The following is a 22279-nucleotide window of genomic DNA, read 5'->3' as shown; positions in this document are numbered from 1 at the left end:
TGTAGTAAAAAACAATTTAACGTTCAATAGGCAAACATCAATGCATTTCAGTATCCCCAAACTGACTGCAAATTCGTGTGAATATATCAATAAAGCTGTATGTATAATGTATGTATAATATATAAGTAACTTGATATGAGGTTGGCTGTATACAGAAAAATCATTACTTTTTCTTGCGGAGACGTGTGCTCTCTTTTTCATACCACAGATCTTGGATTCTTTAGCCAAGACCCTTGTCGTCATCTTGTAAATATTATACGTGGAGCAAACTCATACCATATCTATTTGTTGTTTCGCATCTTCAAATATATGTATCTGTTTCATAAGTCGCATCTTACGCGAAGTACAAATCAATCTGCCGGCAACGCATAGCGACTAGCCACTCACTATACACACACATCATGGTGACTGCCACCCTCAGCTGAGACTAGGGTGTACGACTGTACGAGCAACAATAGAACAAAATGCTTTTTTCTGGCTGGATAATATCGGACCGTTAAGAAAAGAAGTCACGTCATTTGTAATCATAAAGTCTATGACAGAAAAAAGAAATGGATCTGAAGTTCACATTTTTTAATTTCATAATTTAAGTGTACAAAATTATCAAGAAACTACAAAATCAACTAAATGTAGTATTTCAAGAAAGTTCCGACAGGAATAAAAAGTACCAAAAAAATTGAGATGATGGTAAAACCTACAACAATATGCCTTGATAAGTTAGTTTTTCTGTCAAGGCAATCTCGAAGCTATAGCTTGTGCTGTCCTCCACGACGGCCGCCAGGCGAGTGCGGGTGTCCGCAGCAAGTGCCCGGGGGCGGCCGGCGCGTCGTGCCGCCGCAGGACTGCAAACCTGGCAACCTACCACCCAATCCGTGCGTCCCAGTCTTTCATCATGGAAAGGACACTTGGAAGAAATATAAATACCTTACCCTATTTATCTGTTTCCCACTAATCATTATTCAATCATTCAATGCTCTATCACACGAGCCACCGCACAAAGGACCGTGCAGAGATTACGAATATATGCGCATTCGGACCAAGAAATACCCGTGGGGCAGCGGTGACGAGACGCTGTTTCACAACCCACACGTCAACCATCTGCCTGGAGAATGCGAGCCACCGCCATTGGATTGCGATTAATATAAATATGATGTTTATTAACTAAATTTGTTCTGCTTGGACTTTATGAATGAGGAGTATTCTACAGTAAAAAAATGCAACCTGAACGTATATTTAATAAAATATTTATTAAAAATTTATTTCGAAAGGTTTTGTGGTTCTTATCTCCAACCACTATTATTAATTATTAATCAAGCCACTATTATTAATTAATAATCAAGTTATTTGTTTCTTTCATAACTAAGTAAGTACTTACTATTTTCTTGTAACTGTGTTAATTTCTATGCAATAAAGATATTACAAACAAACAAACACTAGTGTACCCGCGGATCCGTCTGCGTGTGCCTTACATACAGACGGATCCGGACGGATGTCAAACAAGAACCAAGAGTTAACTGAATTTACACAGAGCAAAGTTTATATCGCGTATTCCTCTAGGACCAACTGATATGCACACTAGCTATGCCATACGTCTACTTAGACAATGGGTAAGCAATCTGTCACTAACTCTAAATCTCAAATTTCTTCATAATCTAAAGCTTAGTATTTCCCATTATTCAATCAAGTCTATAGCAGGTTTTCCCTGCGAGCTATTCAAAAGCAACTGAACTTATTACACGCATATATAGAATAGACCTTCGGAAGTGACATAGGCATTTTTCTAGAATTTTCATGGGAACGAAGCCCCGCACAAAATCAAGTTATGTATACGTAAAATTTAAAGAATATTGGTTCAGGAGGAAAATGCATGAAGAGAAAACAAACTTTCGCATTTGTAATATTAGTTAGGATTCACAAGATTCGATCCTGGAACATTTACTTACAAAATACGGATATCGCCTCCAAGTCAAAGACTGCTTGATGTCGGTGACATACATATGGTCACGTCTATATGCCTTGCGGGGTAGACAGATCCAACAGTCTTGAAAAGACTGAATGGCCACGTTCAGCTATTTGGCTTAATGACAGAATTGAGATTCAAACAGTGACAGGTTGCTAGCCCATCGCCTAAAATAATAATCAAAAGTGCGACTAAAGGATAGGACCTTAGTCGCCTCTTACGACATCCACGGGAAAGAGATGGAGTGGACCTATTCTTTTTTTGTATTGGTGCCGGGAACTACACGTAATTTGTTAATGTTAATGTTGGTGATGGTAAATTTTGCGTGAAAAAATTAAATAAAACGGAAAAATTTCGGAAATTCCTGAAACCCATATTAAATATTTTTAACAATCAACACTTGTGCCAAATTTCAAGTTGATCGGACAAACTTTTTATTTTTTTCTCCATACAACCTTTGTTCCCCTTTTTCTCCCATTTAAGGATTTAATTTTGAAAAACTCTTTCTTGTGTCAAAAGTATATGGTAAAGTCACGCGCCTTGGAAAATATCAAGTTCTTGGCTATGTGGTTTCAGTTCTGTGAAGATAAATTAGTTGACTTGGTTTTTTGGATCCCTTTTTGCCCATAAAGATATAAAATTTTCAAAAACCCTGAGACACTTCTTTGATTATTTTTGCCAAAAAGCATTCGTGCCAAATTTCAAGTCGATCAATCAAAATTTTTATTTTTTTTCATACAAATTTTTAACAAGTTGGCTTCTTTGGCTGGGCGTTGATGAGTCATTCACCCTTGTTACTTAATATAATAGATTGTCTAAAAAAATTGTTTAATCTCCTCTCAGAAAACTAACCATAATGTTCGGGATGAGACTGGATGTGAATGTCGATGTCGAAACACGCGTTATAAACTCGTATTCGTAACGCGTAGTTCGTATCATTGTAGACGTGTAGTCATAGGCGGGTCGAATCGTAGCGCTGTAGCTCAATAGCGTCGGCATAGGACGAAGCAGTTCGTAGCGTGCGTAGACGCAGGTTAGTAAAATATTTTTTCTAATGAACTATTGATTATGTTAGGACTCATATTATTAAGATTAAAAAAATATATATTTCTGGTCGTAGAGAATATTACTCCAAAAAAAAAATAAACCGATTTTGATGGCTTCAGGAGTAACATAGACTTCTCCCGGAAATTACCACGGGAAGTTTATAATATTGTAAAACAAAAGCCAGATGTGGCTTTTCAAAAAAAAACCAAATTTTAGAATAAATTAATTTATAACTTAAGAATAAATGTCTGAATTTTAAATAAATTTACTTACGACTATAATTTTTAATGCTAGTTTTTGAGTACCGTCTACTTATTTTAGTTGTAGCGGGAGCGATGATTCGGCTCGACCGCCACCAAAGGGAAGATCTTCCGCCAGGCTAGGTGTGCCTGGGGAACCGTGGCTCCGACGACGTTGTGTCGGAGGTTGTATGTATTGCTCCAATCCGTGAAATCTTAGTTTGCGCGATTTAGGTTTTTCGCTGTTTTTGACTGATAGATGTTGTGATTTTATTTTTATTTTTGTGACTTGTGGCGTATAGATGTCGCCACAAAGTCAAGTCATTTTTTAAAATTGGCTTATTTAAAGATACTTCTTATGTTCTAACTTTACCTTAACGATGGCTAACTTCCATTTAACCTTGAGAATTTGTTGGCCAGCCAATATTCCCCGATATATTTGTTCAATATAAAGTATTATAGGTACCTACCTACCCAACGTAACGATACGTTAGTTATGTGTTGTACGGCTTTACATACAATTTTTTCAAATAATAAGAAAAGAGTTACTATGAATTATATGCTAATGATTTGAAAATTATACTACAATTTTTTCCCCCGGACTGCACTCTCAAAATAAATATTCGTTCTTAGCTATCAGCAGAACACACATTTCCCTTACTTTGAGTCTATGAATTAGGTTTTTGCCTTTCAGCTTAATGAATCTGGGATATTTGTTGTTTAATTATTTATTGAACATGTTATTGCAGCTGTTGTAAACGGAGTAACTGTTCCAAATGTACTTGGCAAGGTTTCTCTCGTAATGCGCACACATTTCACATGAGGGTTGAAGCGCGGCGGCGCGCTGGGTGGGTGGACGGCGTCGCGCCAAGCTCGATCAATAGTCGCTCTGACGTCAGTGCACGGGCCCGCGCCATTGGCCCGTCCGGCATTACCGAATAAACCTCCGGAGGGAGAGGCGCGCGGTTTGTCGCGCCGCGGGCACAGCACCGCAGCACGCGGCGGGCCCGCGCACCGCTCGCGGCTCGCCGCCGCCCGCCATGGCCGACATGCCGGATCTCTCGCACCTGACGCCCGAGGAGCGCGCCATCATCGAGAACGTCATGCTGCGCCAGCGACAGGAGGAGCAGCGTGAGCACGAGATCATGAGGTGTGTCCGCACCCTGCGCCCCGCTCCCCGCGCTGCCCTACCACCACCTCCCCGAGTCGCCATTGCTTTTCGTTTAAATGCACCATATGTGAATGTTGTTGCCGAGGACGACCAAATGGAAACAACAAGGACCAGTTTCCTTCATAAAGTTTTCTGATTCCATTAAATCCCGGGTTAGAGATGAATAATATATAATTCAATTATGTAATAAAATACATTAAAAAAATATACCTATACATATTTCTGCCTCAGTTATAAATAGTATTTGAGTTCATGTTGTATAGGTAGTAAGCTCTACCAGACATCGATAAAACAAAATAGGTGTATGTACTTACCTTGTTAATTTACAAAATTGTAGAATCTAGGTAGTTACACTTTAGTTGCTGTATCATCAATGCGGGTGGATGTGGCTATAATGTTGACTCATAGCATTTTATTATATGAAACAATAAGTGCGTGTATACAATAATTGAATTATAAACCCTTTGCGCCTTGAAGCTGAATCACATTACATCCATCTACGTTGGTAAAGGTAAAACGGTTGACTTTTTTAAAAATAGTGATATTATTATCTCGATTAATTTATTTTGGACGAGTGGTGTAAGATTTCAGCCTCCTTATTCCCATAATAAATAATAGGGAATAAATTCTGGCATGTAGGTATCTTACTTTAATTTAGTGAATTCATCAGTGTGCTAATTCAGTTTAACTCGTTTAATATTTTATGACTGTGGTGGGTTATTAAATAATTGCTTTTCAGTCATATCTTTTACCTATTAATAAAAATGTACGTTATCTAAATTATACTTTAGAGTAGAATTGCCCCAAATAATACTAATACACCAAAACAGACAAAGGAATGCTTCAGTTTGTTTTACCTGATATTATTAAAAGTTAACTAGTATATTATTTACTTACAATTAAAATGAATATCAGTTTCAAATATTTTTTCTATTACAGTTTTAATTCAATTGTAGTCTGACCAACTGATATTGTTCTTGGGCCTAGCCCGTGACCTACTTAGTGACCTATTTTATCACACACGGCTAAAAAGCAACAAGCACTCTGAAGCAAAATGTGATGTTATAAAGTTTTCAGCAGCAAAGCAAACAATCGAATATACCTAAATGAAAAAAAAGTATATAATTTAGTAACTGGTACCTATCATAAGTATGAAGATTTTTTTTCTTCTACCATAAATGGTTACGAAGCTACTGTTTCGTACGCGACAGAAGAGGAAGTATCCAAAACGCTTTATTCATGCAAACAAGTAACAAAATATGATTTAATACGGTTTCTTGGATTCCACATAGATATTGTTTTCTTGGTTTTCCTATGGAAAACTCTTTGGAATTTGTACTCATTGATTACCAATAGACGTGCGTAGGTTTACAATTAGTCCAGGGCCCCAAATATAATAACGCAAAAAAACACAAAACATATTCCTTTACGGCGTAGAATAGAAGGCAGGCATGTAGGTTCTAGAATGGCAACCACTAAGCAGTGGCCCCTTCGTGAGATATGTACAGGCTGATTGCGACCGTAATTTAAGGCGTAAACTTTGAGTGTGCACTCTGTCCAGTAAGAGACTTCGCGGCTCTGATAAAGTATTCTAATATTATAATAAGAGTATTCAATATAAATTAGGTAGGTACTCATCGATTTTAACAAAGTTGCGTCAATGCGGTATAAATCTTACTGCATTCTTAGCTGTTGTCTTCTAATTAAGGTTAAATTAAAAAAAAACTATCATTAGATATGTATATTACGTTAAACGTCGTGATGCTTGACATGTCAGAGATTAGTAAATATAGTCGACTAACACCTAGGGATTACTATATAATCTGAGATTTTCATATGACAGTATTCCGTTTATGGGCACAACCTGGAGTTGACAAGTTAGAATTTTACACGAAGCGACTTCCGTTTGACCTCTACAAGCTTGCAGGAAAACATAATTCTTAGATCAACACTCAAAAGTAATTATGCCTTATTATTTTTATAGTGAGTTCCAGCATTTTCTAAAATATACTAATGAGTGGAATATTGTAAAAACAGACGAAAGCAAGATGAAGTCGCGGTGTTGGAGCAGACAATTCGCACGAGGAACGAAATGCAGCGAGCTGCCGGAGTTGAGCTAGCTGCCACGTGCCATATCTGTCTCAAAACCAAGTTTGCTGACGGCGTCGGCCACTCCTGCCACTACTGCAGGGTGAGGTGCTGCGCCAGGTGTGGTGGGAAAGTTACACTCCGTTCTAATAAGGTCAGTATTTAGTAATGTCATAAATGTCATGTACGTTTACTTTTAAACAAAGGGATGATCTTGATCGCATTTATGGAATATATCTTTACACCTAAACAGATTCGTCCGTTAAGAGATTGGGATCTTAAATAAGATCCGAATCACTTGACGGAATTTTACAGAAACGATTACAATAGAAGTGTATGAATCTCCATTTCATCAGAATCCTCGTCCAATCGTTCAATTTTATGGCCTCTGTGGACCACCGGTGTCACAAACAAGCGTAGTACGCTAAGGGTTCAAATCCCGGCCAGAGCATGATGACATACATACACACAACTACGTCTTCAACCCTTACGGGGTACAACAGACAAACAGACCAACAGAGCTAACAGTCTCATGACAACATGATGACAACCTACCTTTTTTCATTACTCTAGGTTTGGATGTTTATCTATACAAGTATTTATTACTAGCTTTTGCCCACGACTTCGTCCGCGTAAAAAATGTAAAAAAATTCAATCAAAATATTAAATGTACAGACAAAATATTTTTACCGTTTTATTCAGTTTTTTAAATAAAATACTCATACAACACAAAAAGAAATTTAATTAAAAAAATTACTTGTTTTTGTTGGGGCTTGAACTTGGACCGCCAACTTCACAGTATCACGCGCCAACCACCGGACTATCGAGGCCGTTGCGGTGGTGTCGAAATTAAAGTAGACTACATGCATACATATGGTCACGTCTATATCCCTTGTGGGGTAGACAGAGTCTACATGCTTGAAAAGACTGAATGGCCACGTTCAGCTATTTGGCTTAATGATAGAATTGAGATTCAAATAGTGATAGGTTGCTCGTCCATCGCCTTAAAAAGAATCCCAAATTTATAAGCCTATCTCTTTGTCACCTTTTACGACATCCAAGGGAAAGAGATGGAGTGGTCCTATTCTTTTTTGTTTTGGTGTTGTACAATGATACCTAAATGACTTTGAATTTTAAATTTCGTAACTTATTTGCAGGCAATCTCATGCCTTGAGTTCATTCAAATGTCGCTAACTTTTTTTTAGTGAACCGGTTTTGATGAAACAAACTTTAAATGTTTTTCTGAGTTAAAACAAAGCAATTGGTGAAAGTTTTAAGTTAATCGGTTCAGTACTTTCGGAGATAATCGTGATCATACATACAGACAGACAGAAAAGAAATTAAAAAAAAAATTTTTGCTTTCTATTATTCATTGTAAGTGTCCCTCTATCCATTTCAGTCACAAATACTAAATGTACAGACAAAATATTTTTACTGTTTTATTATAATATGTTTATAGATAGATAAATTACAGTATCGTTGAATTAGTATCTCGTAACACAAGTTTCGAATTAACTTTGTGGCTAACTAAGTATACCAAAGAAAGTAAAACAGAAAGATTCTTTCGTTGAATCTGTCTATCCCGTAAGGCGTTTATGTAAACCTCAGAAATTTTCACTTTTAATTATATAAGCCCAAAGCAAATATTTGCATTTTGGTTACAGGTTATATGGGTTTGCATATTATGTCGCAAAAAACAAGAACTGCTATCAAAAACAGGACAATGGATACACAAAGGCGCTGGTCAAGATTCTATGTTATGGCGAATGGAAGCCGATATGCGCGGTTTTCCAACTCAACCTGATTCGTCTCTTGACAAGCGACCCAAACTAGAACGAGCTCACAGCGCGGCGGAAAAAGAAAATCTTCCGCTTCAGAGATCTAGCAGCGCACTACGTCGACAGTACAGCCAGCAAGAAACATCTCGGTGTTACGGAGAATTAGAAGGCTTAGCTAGAACGCATCCACATTTAGTGCATCCAAGACAAAAGGCTGCTTATGGTGTGGACGATAATATTCCCCAAGCGCCATCGTCACAGTTAATGCCTCATGTACAGTCGCACCCACCACTGCCTCCGCGTTCCTCCTCTTCCGACGACGAAGTGGTCGAGTGCGTGTCCGACGAGAACGATGAATGTCGAGATCGAGGTAAGTACTCACGATACTCCTTGCTTCCCTCCAATCATCCAACAATCCGATTTACTACAGCCCTCTCCTCTCGAAATAATTTTGGTTTCTTTAGTTTTAGTGCCCTTACACACAAGAATACACAACACATAACACTAACGATAAATAACATACCTATACGATTTCGTATGAACAGCTTTTATAAAACCTATTTTTCGTCATCATCATCTACATTATAAAATGATAAAGTTAAGGTGTTCCGTGCGAGGTATTCAGTAATTTAGTGCCTAGTTGGAATTGTTCAGGTAATTTTATCATTAAGTTGTAACATTAATTTATAAGTATCTTTCACAGAACCAGATAGTGTTGAGCACCTAAACTTATCTCTACGTAATATCATGTCTTGTCCATGTAGTGTATAATGTCTTATCGTTGCATCGATTTCCTCCAAGTGTACACTTCTTCGATTCAACAATTTTTTGGAGACAATATCGACTGCATATTACCTTTATTTCAAGTCTTGCACTTTACGGAGTGTGCAAGAGTTGAGTTATTCCCATACAAGTTGAACTACCCATCAACATAGTGATGTACTACTGCAAGCGTGATATGCTCTTGTACGCGCTTGGCAATCACATATTCCAAGCCGACGTACGGCGGACGGAGAGCCGGCGCTCACCTGGCCATCCCACTGTTCACAGGTAAAAGAGATAGGAGCGGTTCCGTCAACTCCCGAAGCCAGCGTCAGGCGATGTTAAACGAGAAAATGAAAAAGTTTTTAGCGGTGAGAGGGCCCGTAATATACAGATTTGAGCGTTGTATATTGCTGAGTCTAGATGTCTCAATATTCGTGACTGTTTTCTTCAATTCTTCTTCCTTTGGTCGACCTCTGTCACGGCTGTTTCTCTCAGACACAGTCTTATTAAAGAAGTGCATTTTTTTATATATTTTACATTTTACAAGCTTTTGTTTCCCTTCAAATTTCGGTGTCTATCTCTTCTAAGGTTTTTTGTTTTCGAGTTAATTTTACTAACTACACTTTTTTTATTAAATGACGAAATAAAAGCTTGGCTAAGCAAGATGTTATTTTTGTTAATACTTGCGAATTTTATTTAAATCATTGATTGACTAATCAAATTAAAGAACAAAATGTTCTAAATTTCAAATGTACTTCTATTAATCCCAATGTTAGTTTGAACCAAAATCTAATTACGTATGTTCTTTAGATCTATAATTTCACAATGAAATTCTAACATTGTGTCAAGTCAAAGAAATATTTTCTAGAAAGAATTATGGTCCAAACTGACATAAGAATCGCATGCCTGGGCGAAAAGAAGTGTATTTATTCGTTGAATTTTCTATTTACAAAACCGTTAGATTTTGTGACAGTGTTCTTTGTTTTGAGTGTTGTTTTTCTGTATGACATTGGATAAGTTGACTTGACACACATTCTTTCCGCTTGTGCGTGATCACTGCTTTCGATTAATTTGTTTTTAAAGCTGAATGGTTGGATCTGTAAGATGTTCGAGTTATTCAAGATATATGCATACAATTATGAAGTCGATCTGGGGAAGGAATATTGTTAGAATAATGACTCCGGGCGCGTACGGGTGCATAAATCACCGTGCGGAACTAGAATAACCTAAACTGATTCGAGCTGCCATTGATACAATGTAATTCATAGGACAACTTGAGGCGTGTGGGTCCCGGCACCCGCACCTGCGCAGCGCCAGTGTAGCTGTCAACAATTATTACAATTTGACTAATCATTCGCCGAGCACTTACGAGTCAGACGCGCGGAGTGCATTCGAATCGGGCAGACCGGCGGGTAGCGGTCGCAGCTTCGACTCCGTGACGGACTGCCGGTGGCGAGCTCGCGACGACGGAGAGGGCGCCTATCTGCGCCCGTACGCGCCGGACGAGGGCCCGCGCCCCGACCGAGCTGTCTATAAGAGTGCCTATTTGTGGGAAGACTCCTCTGATAACAGACGTTTTACTGAAAGGAGAAAAAAGACTGTTCGCTTTGATGGCCACGAGGGCGCCGCGACTTTTCCCCGAGGTGGGCGAGACGCGTCGGCTGCGCCCCAAGACTGGGCTTCCCTTCGCTGGGAGTCCGAACGCCAGACCAGCCAAGACTCTGCGACCAAAGACTCGGGCATCGATACCTCTAGTACCTTCACGTCAAGTGAAGATTCCAATAGAGGCGATTGCCCAAAGGTATAATAAAATATTTTTTACAAAGTACTTATTAGTTAGTTGCTTAAAAATCTTATACTTACCTACTATGTAGTAATAGTTAATGTTGAATTATCAGTTCATTAAAACAATGGCTGGACACAAAACAATTCAGGTTTATATTAATTTAAGCGAGCAGATACAAGTAAATTGGGAATTAAGTTGTAGGTATGAGACGTAACGTGCATAATTAAGGTTTTATTTCAGCCCGTTTTACATGAAAATGTTGCGGTGAAGGTGTTTCATTGTTGCCTGTAGCATGATTGACCGGGCATGCACTGTTATTATTTTAAATGTGCACGGTGCACTATTTTTCGCAGTATACACCTTTGCTAAGTTGCTTAACTTAATTGATCTTTTCACAATGTGTAGTATTTTGAACGTGACTACATAACGAAATAACTTATATTCAAGTGTTGTCTTGATAATGCCACAGTTTCCGCAAAGCTGGCAAGTGTCTGCGGACGGAACTCGGATGGTGGGCCACATGGTGCTGCGCAAGAGCGTAGTGGAGGGGAGTTCGCACTCCTCAGCCGCTATCCTCGGACTGAAAGTTGTGGGCGGCAAGCTGATGCCAGATGGCAGCAGATGTGCTGTAGTAGAGAAAGTCAAGAAAGGCTCCATTGCAGATTTGGAAGGGCAACTGAGGATAGGTAAGATTTGTTTTTAGAATACCATACGCATCAAATAACTAATGGATATATTGGGACAGTCTCATGAAGAACGATCTTTTAGATTACGTTCTTAACGAAAATTCTTAATTGTGAAGGTTTCATAGTAACAATCATAATAGAAAATGGTCGTTGTAAATGTCTTCACTTGGACAGTTCTTTTGATATCCATAAAATTATTTATCATATTTATTTTTATTATTAAAATCTCATTTAAATCAATTAATCTGTACAATGTATTCGCTTGTCCACATTTCTACTTCAAGTTTGGATAGTTGTGAAGTTGACGTTGTTGAAGAAAATGCTGCAGTGCAGTTTGTTACCGCTTCTTCTCCACTGACGCTTTGGAAGCGGCAGTAAACTTAGTTTTAAGTAATTTATTTGACGTCAACCAATGTTGTAGAACCAAAAGATATGAGATATAAAGTTATTAAGTGATATGAAGAAATATGAATAAGAAATTAAAAAAATATATTTGATATAAATAGCCCAAAAAAATGAATTTACAATGACAAACTTCTCATTAAAATTGCGACATAATTCGATTAGGTGACGAAGTTCTTCAATGGAATGGAAAAGCTCTTCAAGGTCGAAGTGCAGATGAAGTAGCAGAAGTTGTTGCGGATAGCAAGCACGATTCTCATGTCGAGTTGGTTGTTTCGCGACCTATCACCGCCTCTAGGGCGCCAGCCCAGCCTTGGAGGAATCACAAAGGTATAAACGATATGATCCTGATGAGAATGTGGTATTTAATCATGCTGGAAGCATGACCTGAAAACCTAACAGGGTTATAGACATTTGAATTCTATGTGCAATATTATATTTTTTAAGTCGCCATATTTTTGTTTAGTAACAAGGAACCAGTAGAAAATAATGACCGCTATAAGATTTCAATAATAGGAATAAATAGATGAGTCGGTACAGCTTCTTAAGTAGTAGTAACTCAAATATATTGTATCAAGAATTTTTGGGAAGAGGGAATTATGCCTGATTAAGGTTTAAGATCCCCGAGTAAAAGTGGTTTTTATACAATTTGTTTAATTGCACAGAAGTCTACACGGAGGTTATGGGAGGTTGTGAGAAGCCCAGTGTACTAGTGACTTCACCAGGGTCTCCTGATGTGCACGCCCGCCGTCGTCCAGGGAGATATAACCATCATAACGCCAATGTTGCTGGTAGAATACAGGTAATTTTTTTAACCGGCGTTAGTGAAAATTTTCCACAATACATTGTAATTAATATTTTTATGATAAACAAGACCCTTTCTAGATTTATCTATGCCACGCCAGAGACGCAAAAATTGGTATACAAATAGGCTGATTCATAATTCAACTGACCTTACTACGAAGATAGGAAAACTTGAAAATGCTAAATGCCATTTCTTTTCTAACAGCTCAAAGTGTACTTCGACATCAGCGCTCTACAGTTGCTGGTAACAGTTGTCTCCGCCAATGGCTTGACTCCCAGGTCGGACGGGTCCCCACGTTGCCCATATTGCAAAATTTTCCTATTGCCCGACAAGAGTGAAAAAAGCAAACGTAGAACCAAAACTTTGGCGAATACTTTAGAACCAAGATGGAATCAGACCTTCGTTTACTGTGGTATACGTATTACTGATATAAAGAAGAGGGTTTTAGAGGTAAAACTACTATTTAAATGAATATTTTTTACAACGATAACTTTTCTAGGCCTAACTATATTTTGGAAACTTTTTATTTGTAGGTAACCGTTTGGGATCTTAATCGATATGGACCAAACGATTTCCTCGGAGAAGTTCTTTTGGAACTTGATAACATAGTCATGAATCACGAACCAAACTGGTACACTCTACGCCCTCACGAAGAATCTGTTAGTTTTAGTGTAAGTAAAATAAGTTACCAATTAGCGCACGTTATCTACTTGAATAAAAAAATTATTAAGTAGGTACTTACCACGATAATAATTTCAGAGATATCGTGAAGATGAGGCGGATGGCGAGCACTTATCTCCTCCGTCGACTTCCACGTCCCGTCTGTCAGACTCCGACACTCCAAGCGAGTGCGATCTTCGTCGCCATCACTCGCTCTCAAGCCTAGGCTCCAGCTCCAGTCCACCGCCAACACAAGATGTAAGTCTCCTGATGATTTCATTATTTTTCTTTCCATCAAATTAGCACTATTGTAGGCGACTAGGCGAACATTTTTCTTTATTTGAGAGTTTATTTCTCATACTTACCTCATTACAGGAGTAACCGGAATAAAAAAATATTTCTTATATTCTTATATCGAGGACATTATGTGATTCGGAACCATTGTTCACAGAGAATGGACATGGATGGAACTAGAAACAGCAGACGAGACGTGTCCCCAGCAGGACGAGTGCGAGCTGCTGGCTTATCCAGGGAGCGAGTGAGTTCTATCTGAATTTATTACTTAATTTCTTGGATAGATAAACGCTAGGTCAACGAAGTTTACTCCTACAGAAGTTGACCACTATATCTTTTATCTTTTAGCTTTTACTAACCAGTTTTGCCTATATCACTTCTCTATGGATGAATGGGAATTTAATTACTCAAGGGCTTTGTAAGATACCTAGCTTCTATATATTTTGTTACTAGTAGATACATGATGGCAAGATATGTACATAGTCAGGGTCTGGCAAAAGCTATATATATGGAAGTTATTTTCCAGGTAGATAATGAAGCTTTTATCATTTCCAACAGAGTGGAGGGTACAGCGTGGCGCGTTCGCAGTCGGCGGCAGGCGTAGCGCGGCCGGCGCGCGCGCGCAGCAAGTCGCCGCGCCGCTCGCTGTCGCCGCCCGCCGACGCTGCCGGCTGGCGATACACAGGTGCCCACCCGGCGCCGCGCCGACCAACCCCACCCGACCCCGAGGGTCCGTGAACGCCAGCGGGCCAGACCCCGCACGGAACACTCTCTACGAGATACGCACGTTCTTTCGCCGCGTCCGCTCATCACCACTTTACTGCCACTTACTACTTTTACTTCCTCGCTCTGTTCCACTAATACTTTTTTTTTCATGCATTTTCCGCAAACCTTGTCCTGTCTACCTAATACGAGCACGCTGTACCCATTTCATCTAATTGTGTGTCAAGTGTGCTGTTTTCACTGATCTGAAAGGAATTCGAACAATTCATTAATAAAGTGAAAGCAATGCACTAAAATTGTCGAACGGTTGTGGATCATTTCATAAATTTCTAATTGCATGACATTTTCTACTGGTTCCTTCAAAAAACATTTTCGCAATTTCTTATTCATTTGACTGTGTATATATTCATCTGATCTTTCATGTATGTAGTGAAGAAGACTTTTCTGATAATATTTCAGTTAACGAGGAGCGAGGCGGTGACGGGTCGAGATTACCGACACATGCATATGCACCGCGTTTTCAATCACGGTCGGCGACCGCCACGCCCACTACCAGTCCAAAGAAAAGGCAGCTGCCTCAAATACCACATCATCAGGTAGGCATCGTTCTTTAACCTGAATTGCAGCATTTGATAAACCACCTTTGTATTTTCAATATCAATAACTGAAGAATTCGATCCAGGGTGCCCAGAGGGCAGTGCGTGCGCAAGTGTCAGCGGACCTGGAAGAACGTAAGTGGATCGCCCCGCATCACATTGGCGCCACACTTACCTACCGCAGCACGCCACAAGGTCAATACACGCCTACCTCGTCCAAAGCAATCGGTTAACCCCCACACATTATTTTTGGACCTAAGTACCTTAAACATCTCGATAAAATTTTGGTTTGCAACCAAATTTTTATTCTGGTATCTTGTAATTTTAGCATACTTGGCATGAAAAAGAATTCCGCTGCCGTATGCCGTACTCCTTGATGTTATTTTTTGGAAGATCTTGAAAAAAATTAAAATAAAGATCCCATCACCTAGCATAATCTGTGGCTTATCTTTGAGAATAAAAGAGACCATCCTAGAGATCCTAGAACTTTCATAAGAAACAATATTTATAAATAAGTGTCTATGTAAAAATCATCTAAAAATTATTAAAATATTCTAAAAATTCTTCACAGAAAAAGGTACGCCACTTCACCCGATACCACTATTCCTTCATTACATGACTGCGCACAAAACTAGTGGAACGTAGTTGAAGTAGACAGCACTACATTAGACTTAATCCTACTACTATTATAAAGGCGAAAGTTTGTATGGATGTTTGTTACTCTTTCACGCAAAAACTACTGAACCGATTACCATGAAATTTGGTATGTAGGTAGCTGAAGACCCAGAATAACACATAGGCTACTTTTTATCCCAGAGTTCCCGCGGGATTGATAGGGTTTCCATGCGGACGAAGTCGCGGGCGGCCTCTAGTATTGATATACTTTTTCATGTGTCATAAAGTTAAAGAGGCCATATCGTAACAGGTTGGGAACGTCACTACGCCGGGCTGTCTGACTCCGAGCTGGCAGCTCGGGGCGGAGGCGGAGGTGGTGGAGGTTGGGCGCCCAGACGAAGATTATCGCCGGACGCTGCCGCTGCAGACTCGGATCTAGAGTCCGTGGGTTCTGTCACTTCTAGCGCTTTCAGCACACAATCTGAGAGACCTCGACCTACCCGCATGCTCAGGTACCTTATTGACCAATTTTAACATCGTTCAGTTAAGTTATTGTCCATAGGCGATTCGACGAAATTCTATAAATAACAATAAACAAAACCATTATTCGTACGATTTGCAGCCGCAGACGAATTCTTCCCCCAAACAGTACATCTTCCTCTTGCGATAGCGCTACCCCGCATACTTATCTTTATTGTCATCACGATCGATCTCACCGTCGTCTTTTGCCCTATGTTTCCATACCGGTCGGGGCGGAACGGGCGATTCGAAGGCGAATTCGGTCTAGATTAGAGTTAAATTCAACATTATCTCACACTACAAATCATCGTGCCCGACCAACGCGTCGGCTGAGACGCTTAGTAGCCCGAAGTCGCTCCGCCGGTTCGAGCACGAGAGAGTGCCTCAATCGCTATGCTTACCAACGAAGCTACAGTTGCCCTGAATACCCTGTACACATTAAAACTTACAAAATAACAGAAAACAAAAGAGATTATGTGTTTCAAATTGCCTTGCCTCAAAACCCTAAAACTTTGCAAAACATATCGTCATCTTCTGCTAGCTGCGAGCAAAGAGGGACGCTCCTGTTAAATACATATCACGATGACAAACAAACACAGCTAAAGGCTCATAAAAGAAAGCTAAACAATCGTAATGCAACACATTGGTTTCATGAACGGTCCAATACTATTGATAACAGCCACTGTCAGCCTAAAGTAACTGAAGAAATAAGACGAAGGAAATTACCGATTATCGATTTGAAACAAACTAGAAATGTACGGTCCCTTCCTAATATCCCACATGTATTTTTTAACAATATAAAAGGCAGTAATGAAAATATTTTGGCTACTTGTGATGGAGATATAATAGACATGAGAAAAACTAGTGAATTTGACACTTTGTATCATGGTTACGACAGTGAAGGCAGCATAGCCGAAACAACCATACACGTGAGCATTGAAAGACAGAATACCTGTGATAACGATAATCACGATTCCAATAATGGTAGCAATATCACCAACACGTCTTCTGCAGTTAAAACTATTTCTAAATTAGGCAACAGTGAAAGAAAAAAATATCTTTCACTTGATTTGAAAAATAGTTATGATTGTGATAAAACACCAAAAGCAAATTTGCGTAGAAAATCACTAGACTTTCCTTTAGAGGTTACTAGTGAAAATAACAATGGTAAAATAAGATTATCAAAAGAAAAAAATATACGTAGGCGCCATTCCGATGTATGGTTATTATCTAAAAGAACACCAGACTTGGAAACATCTCCTGATGAGTATATAAATATTTTTAAAAAGATGAGTATATCCTCAAAGTCTGATTTAGATGCAATCACAAATACATCTCATTTATTAGAATTGAAAAATAACTTAAATAGAGATTTGTATAAAAAGCATGGTAACACAGTTAGTATTAACGAAATCCCTTCTTTCCAAGAGTACCGCTCCCCTAACTCCTCTTCACCTCAACCAAGTTTAGATCTAACACAAAAGCCCTTACCTTCTATAATAAAAAAAGCTCGCCCTCGGTCTTATTCTTTAGTATCATCAAATCATTTAGATAGAGAATTTAGTATGATGGCTAACTCTATGTTTGTTGCTCTTTCTCCCCCAAATCTTGGCTCGCCCCGACGTGCGCTCACTCCTGTCGCCTCACATTCACCACTCGTCGGCACTCATCACAACCCTCACGACGACCCGACGGAGCTACGCTCGCCCGTCCGACCGATGTCTGTTGCTGATCAAATTGGCCACACGCCCCGACGGAATACTGATAATAAAAAACAATGTATGAAAACTACGAGCAAAAAACAAAATAACAAATCTACTCGTCGGACATCAAAACGCAGTAATGACTATAACGGGCGAGAGAATGGGCGCGGTAACAACCAGTCGCAACCACTGGAGAGGCGCGAGTCGCGGCGAGGGCAGTTCACAAGGAGTCTCAGCAATGCTGATGTACCACCTGATGAGAAAGCAGGTAATATTTTAGTCTCATGCGAAATTTTTTTGATGTGTATTGTGTACCATATTAAACTTTTTAATATTCTGAAGATGGCAGCCTCAGCGACACCGCACTCGGAGGAGCCGGTGAACTGGAGCCAACCAGTGACGACGTGTTGTTGAAAGCTGAGCCCCGGGATTACTTCGGCCCCGGTATGGGCAAGAAGAGTAATTCGACCTCACAATTATCAGCTACAGGTGAACTTTATCACATTTCACTTACACAGACACACACACATACTGGCGCACTAAGTGCGAGCCTTTAGGCTATTAAATTAAAAATATATTATATTATAAAAGTATAATAAGCGTAAAGGCTGGCATACGATGTAGTAGTAATTGTTTAAGTATGTATTAATAAAATGATCGGCAGGACGGAAAAGGAGGTTAGGTTTCGGTAAACGTGGAAAAAATTCGTTTACGGTTCAACGCAGCGAGGAGGTGGTGCCCGGAGAAATGCGGGGCGCCGTCGCAGGAGTCTCGCGGGCTTCTTCGGCCTCCAGCGAAAACGACGATGACAGGTTCGTGGCGCGCTGCCACGACATTGAGGCAATAGTGTCCGGGCGGCGGTAGATCTCGCGCCCTCCACACCAACTACCATATCTCTCAAATATGTTATCAAAACAATGCCTAGGGCTCAAATTATAAATGACACAGCATGCTAAAACAATCCACAACAATGGTAGTTGAATGTGCAATGTTTTGCTTCTGTGAAGTTAGCAATAGAGCTTTAACTGGTAAATGTTTTATTAGCTTCTGAGCGAGCGAATAGGTTCATTTCGTGCCTTCAAAATTACTTATTTCGGTAAAATATATTTCGTACAGATACACCGTGCTTTGATAAATTTACACATACTACTACATCATTTTTATAAAAATTTTGTATATTTTTTTATATTTAAAAACGTAATTTATATAACTAGGTAGGAAAATTTTTAAACACTGAATTGGCTATTTAAAATATGTTTTATAATATAAAACGTTTAGTTTATTTCATAACACATTAAATAATCCTCTAATTGCAATGGAAAAGTGTAACGGAAAACGTCCGTTCGTGTGATGTGCTAACATAACGGGTACTGAATGTTGGGTTAGTGCGGCGCGTGGAAGGCGAGACGACACGCCGCAAGCGCTCCGGGCCCGCGACTACCACGTTCCAGCGCTCGCACGAGGTGTGCACCACCAGCCTCGTCTCCATATCTAGCTCTGAAGGATCCTCGTAAGTGGTCGCCGCTCGCTCCGCCGCTCCCTTCTGCGCCCTAGCCGCAGTCTGCAGAGTGCCCAATTTCGAGTGTGCATTGATGTTCCTGCGTCTTCTACTCTGCCCCCCCCCCCCCCCCCCTCCCACTCTGTGTGCCTCTCGTCTTGTAAACGCATGATGCCGGTTAATTGGTGTTATTAACTTCATCCTCTTTTCTGTTCAGCACGCACGGTCTTCTCTCGCATAGGCAACGCACTCTATTTGACTTCTCGACTTCATTTCTTGTCGAAAAGCTCTCGTTTCGACACTCCTGATTTTCAATCAATGTGCAGACGTTGATCGGGAATGCTGAAATCGAAGATCAGGACGCGCTCCTTAATTTTACAACTGCACGATTTTTAATGTTGCCTGAATGCTATAAATTATGCACTTTTTAATAAGTCGTCAATAAAATTTTTGGAACGTTCGATGTATGTACACACACACACACCAACCTCAACACCCATGCATGTAGATTATAAAAATCACTCATCTTTTTAATTTGAACACGCAAAAATTTATTAAACAAAGTCAGGTATTTTTATAAACTTAAATTTAAGTACAGTGAAAAATTAATTGATTTAAACTAAACGAAAGAATTATAGGAAAAATCTACTTACTTTTCTTATGTTAATAATATTAAACTTTAGATTTCTCAGTAAGTAACTTCTCAGTAATATAACTTCTATTTAGTGTATTAGTAGGTACTATATTAAGTTATAACCTGTAAAATCTTATTAGATACAAGCCGCTCTCTAGAAGTAGCACCCATGAAGTTCTACTAGATTATTGACCAGTTTTTATATATTACATATTTAGTACCTACTTTCCAAGTACTTATATATAATTTCATCACTCGATGCATCCGAAAGACTACCGCCCTCTTCTTCACTATTGTATCAATGTTGTTCTTGTTGTAATTTTTATTGTACCTAATTCTAATAAATCCTATGGTAGTTATGAAAATTGGTTATTGTTGAAAATTATTACTTTTTTTTCATGTTATGTAATTTCCCATAGATATCATAGAAGCCGCCGATATCCTTCATATTTTGCTATTAGTCGTTATGCATTGGACTGTGTTCGTATGTCAGGAAGTAACAATGTTTAGCAGCAGCATAAATGTTAAGGCATACTTCACATAATGTAGTAGCTGTTGTTGTCAATAATTTTCGTGTACTAAACCAATGCATAGCAATAAATTGTGTTTGTGTATTTGTGATATTTAAGTTTCATTATTCAAGTTTATAACTGGAAAATAAACTACTAGTGACAAAAAAGAAAAAAAAAACTCTGGTACTGTCAAAAGGAAAGTGAATTTATGGGATGTTATCGAATGGTGGCATTCGTAGGTGGTCCCCTGGTATGCGCGGATCTGGTTCGTCGGACGGCGGAGGTCTGTCAGACTTCATCGACGGTCTGGGCCCTGGTCAACTGGTCGGACGACAGTTGTTGGGAGCCCCCACTTTGGGCGACGTGCAACTGTCCATGTGTTACCAGAAAGGATTCCTTGAGGTAATTCCTTATGGTATTTGTATGAACAGGAATTTACTTAGAGAAAGTTGATTTGCGCGTTTTTGTGACTTTTTTAACCCACCATTTTATTAAAAACATTATAAAAGTGCTTGGGACTAACTTAATTTTGGTGGTCAGACTATAAAAAAAGATATGTATGTTTGTTTGTTTGTAACAAATACACTAAAAACAGCCTTAAGATTGACTAGACCTACAGGTGTAAGGCTCCTTTTCTTTCCGTTATTACTTTAGTCCTAAATAAATTTTCAGGTGGAGGTAATCCGTGCTAGAGGTCTCCAAGCCAGACAAGGCAGCCGAACACTGCCCGCGCCTTATGTAAAAGTGTACCTGGTGAACGGCAAGCGGTGTGTCGCCAAAGCTAAAACGAGCACCGCGCGCCGCACGCTGGACCCGCTTTACCAGCAAACACTCACTTTCAGAGAGAACTACAAAGGTTGCGTCTTACAGGTGCGTTTAGTACTTGGTACATTATACTTTATATTTACATAATAGACTTACATCTCTTCAACGAATCGAATGACGTCAAAAGTTAACATCGAAAGCATTACATAATATCTCCATTCAGATTGGAAGCGCTGCAACTGCAACGCGGCCTTACAATTTTAATATCCAATTATAATGATTAAGACGTGCCCAAAAAGGATCGTTTCGCAATGTATGGGAGCGTGTTCGTCCTACACAAACATATGCCAATGAAAATTGGGCGTAGTAAAGTGCTATAAAAATAACAGCTTTAAGGCGTTTGATGTATGATGTATGACATTATAGAATCTGATCTAATTAGTACGTTCTTTGTAACAGGTCACAGTATGGGGCGATTATGGGCGTATTGAAGGCAAGAAAGTGTTCATGGGAGTCGCCCAGATTATGCTTGATGACCTCAATCTTTCCAACATTGTCATCGGATGGTACAAGCTTTTCGGCACTACTTCTTTGGTGAGCATTATTATTACTTACTTACTGAGTATGGTACCCAGAATAATTCACTAAACAAAATTTTAATATTCACTAAACAATATTTTAATGTGATTTCTGAAACAATGTTTTTATTTTCAGTAACCGAGGGGGTCTTCTTAATATTGGAAGAACTTATATCAACAAAACAAAGATTAAAAATTGTCCAAATAATTAATAAATTTAGTGATACTGCTTTAATATCATAATAAAACGCGAAATATCTTGAATACTTATAGGACATTTTCTATAAAACGAAACATTATAAGATAATAATTTGTATATTTATTTTCTTTTGGAATGCCTACCGGAGTTTTGAATAGATAGCATTTTATAGCAATGAAACAAATGTATAGTGTACTCAATAATATGTAATTAAGTATTAAAAGCCAAATGCAGTTAAGTATTTTCTTTTAAAATT

The 22279-nt window shown here is 39.1% G+C and overlaps 1 protein-coding gene across 7 annotated transcripts; it reads left to right on the top strand.

Annotated features, from left to right (window-relative positions):
• The first annotated feature begins 4188 nt into the window (after positions 1-4188).
• Positions 4189-22255, top strand: LOC106138655 (regulating synaptic membrane exocytosis protein 2). 7 transcript variants are annotated; one of them, XM_013339866.2, is made up of 22 exons: positions 4189-4396; positions 6455-6659; positions 8170-8653; positions 10317-10849; positions 11304-11520; positions 12088-12252; positions 12588-12724; positions 12932-13177; positions 13261-13398; positions 13487-13645; positions 13839-13925; positions 14240-14366; positions 14864-15000; positions 15087-15195; positions 15926-16127; positions 17975-18105; positions 18180-18326; positions 18502-18649; positions 20721-20883; positions 21154-21351; positions 21706-21840; positions 21961-22255. In XM_013339866.2, exons 1-22 carry the CDS (start codon positions 4287-4289, stop codon positions 21961-21963), a joined length of 3981 nt encoding a protein of 1326 aa, XP_013195320.1. In that variant the 5' UTR covers positions 4189-4286; the 3' UTR covers positions 21964-22255. The 7 variants fall into 7 exon arrangements, with proteins under 7 accessions (XP_013195320.1, XP_060810369.1, XP_060810370.1 ...); XM_060954386.1 differs by having other exon boundaries at positions 15087-15228; XM_060954387.1 differs by having other exon boundaries at positions 14240-14411; positions 15087-15135.
• The last annotated feature ends 24 nt before the right edge of the window (positions 22256-22279 follow it).

This window comes from Amyelois transitella, chromosome 4, assembly GCF_032362555.1.
Source record: "Amyelois transitella isolate CPQ chromosome 4, ilAmyTran1.1, whole genome shotgun sequence".
NCBI lineage: Eukaryota > Metazoa > Arthropoda > Insecta > Lepidoptera > Pyralidae > Amyelois > Amyelois transitella.
This window is presented reverse-complemented; position numbering and strand designations above follow the sequence as displayed.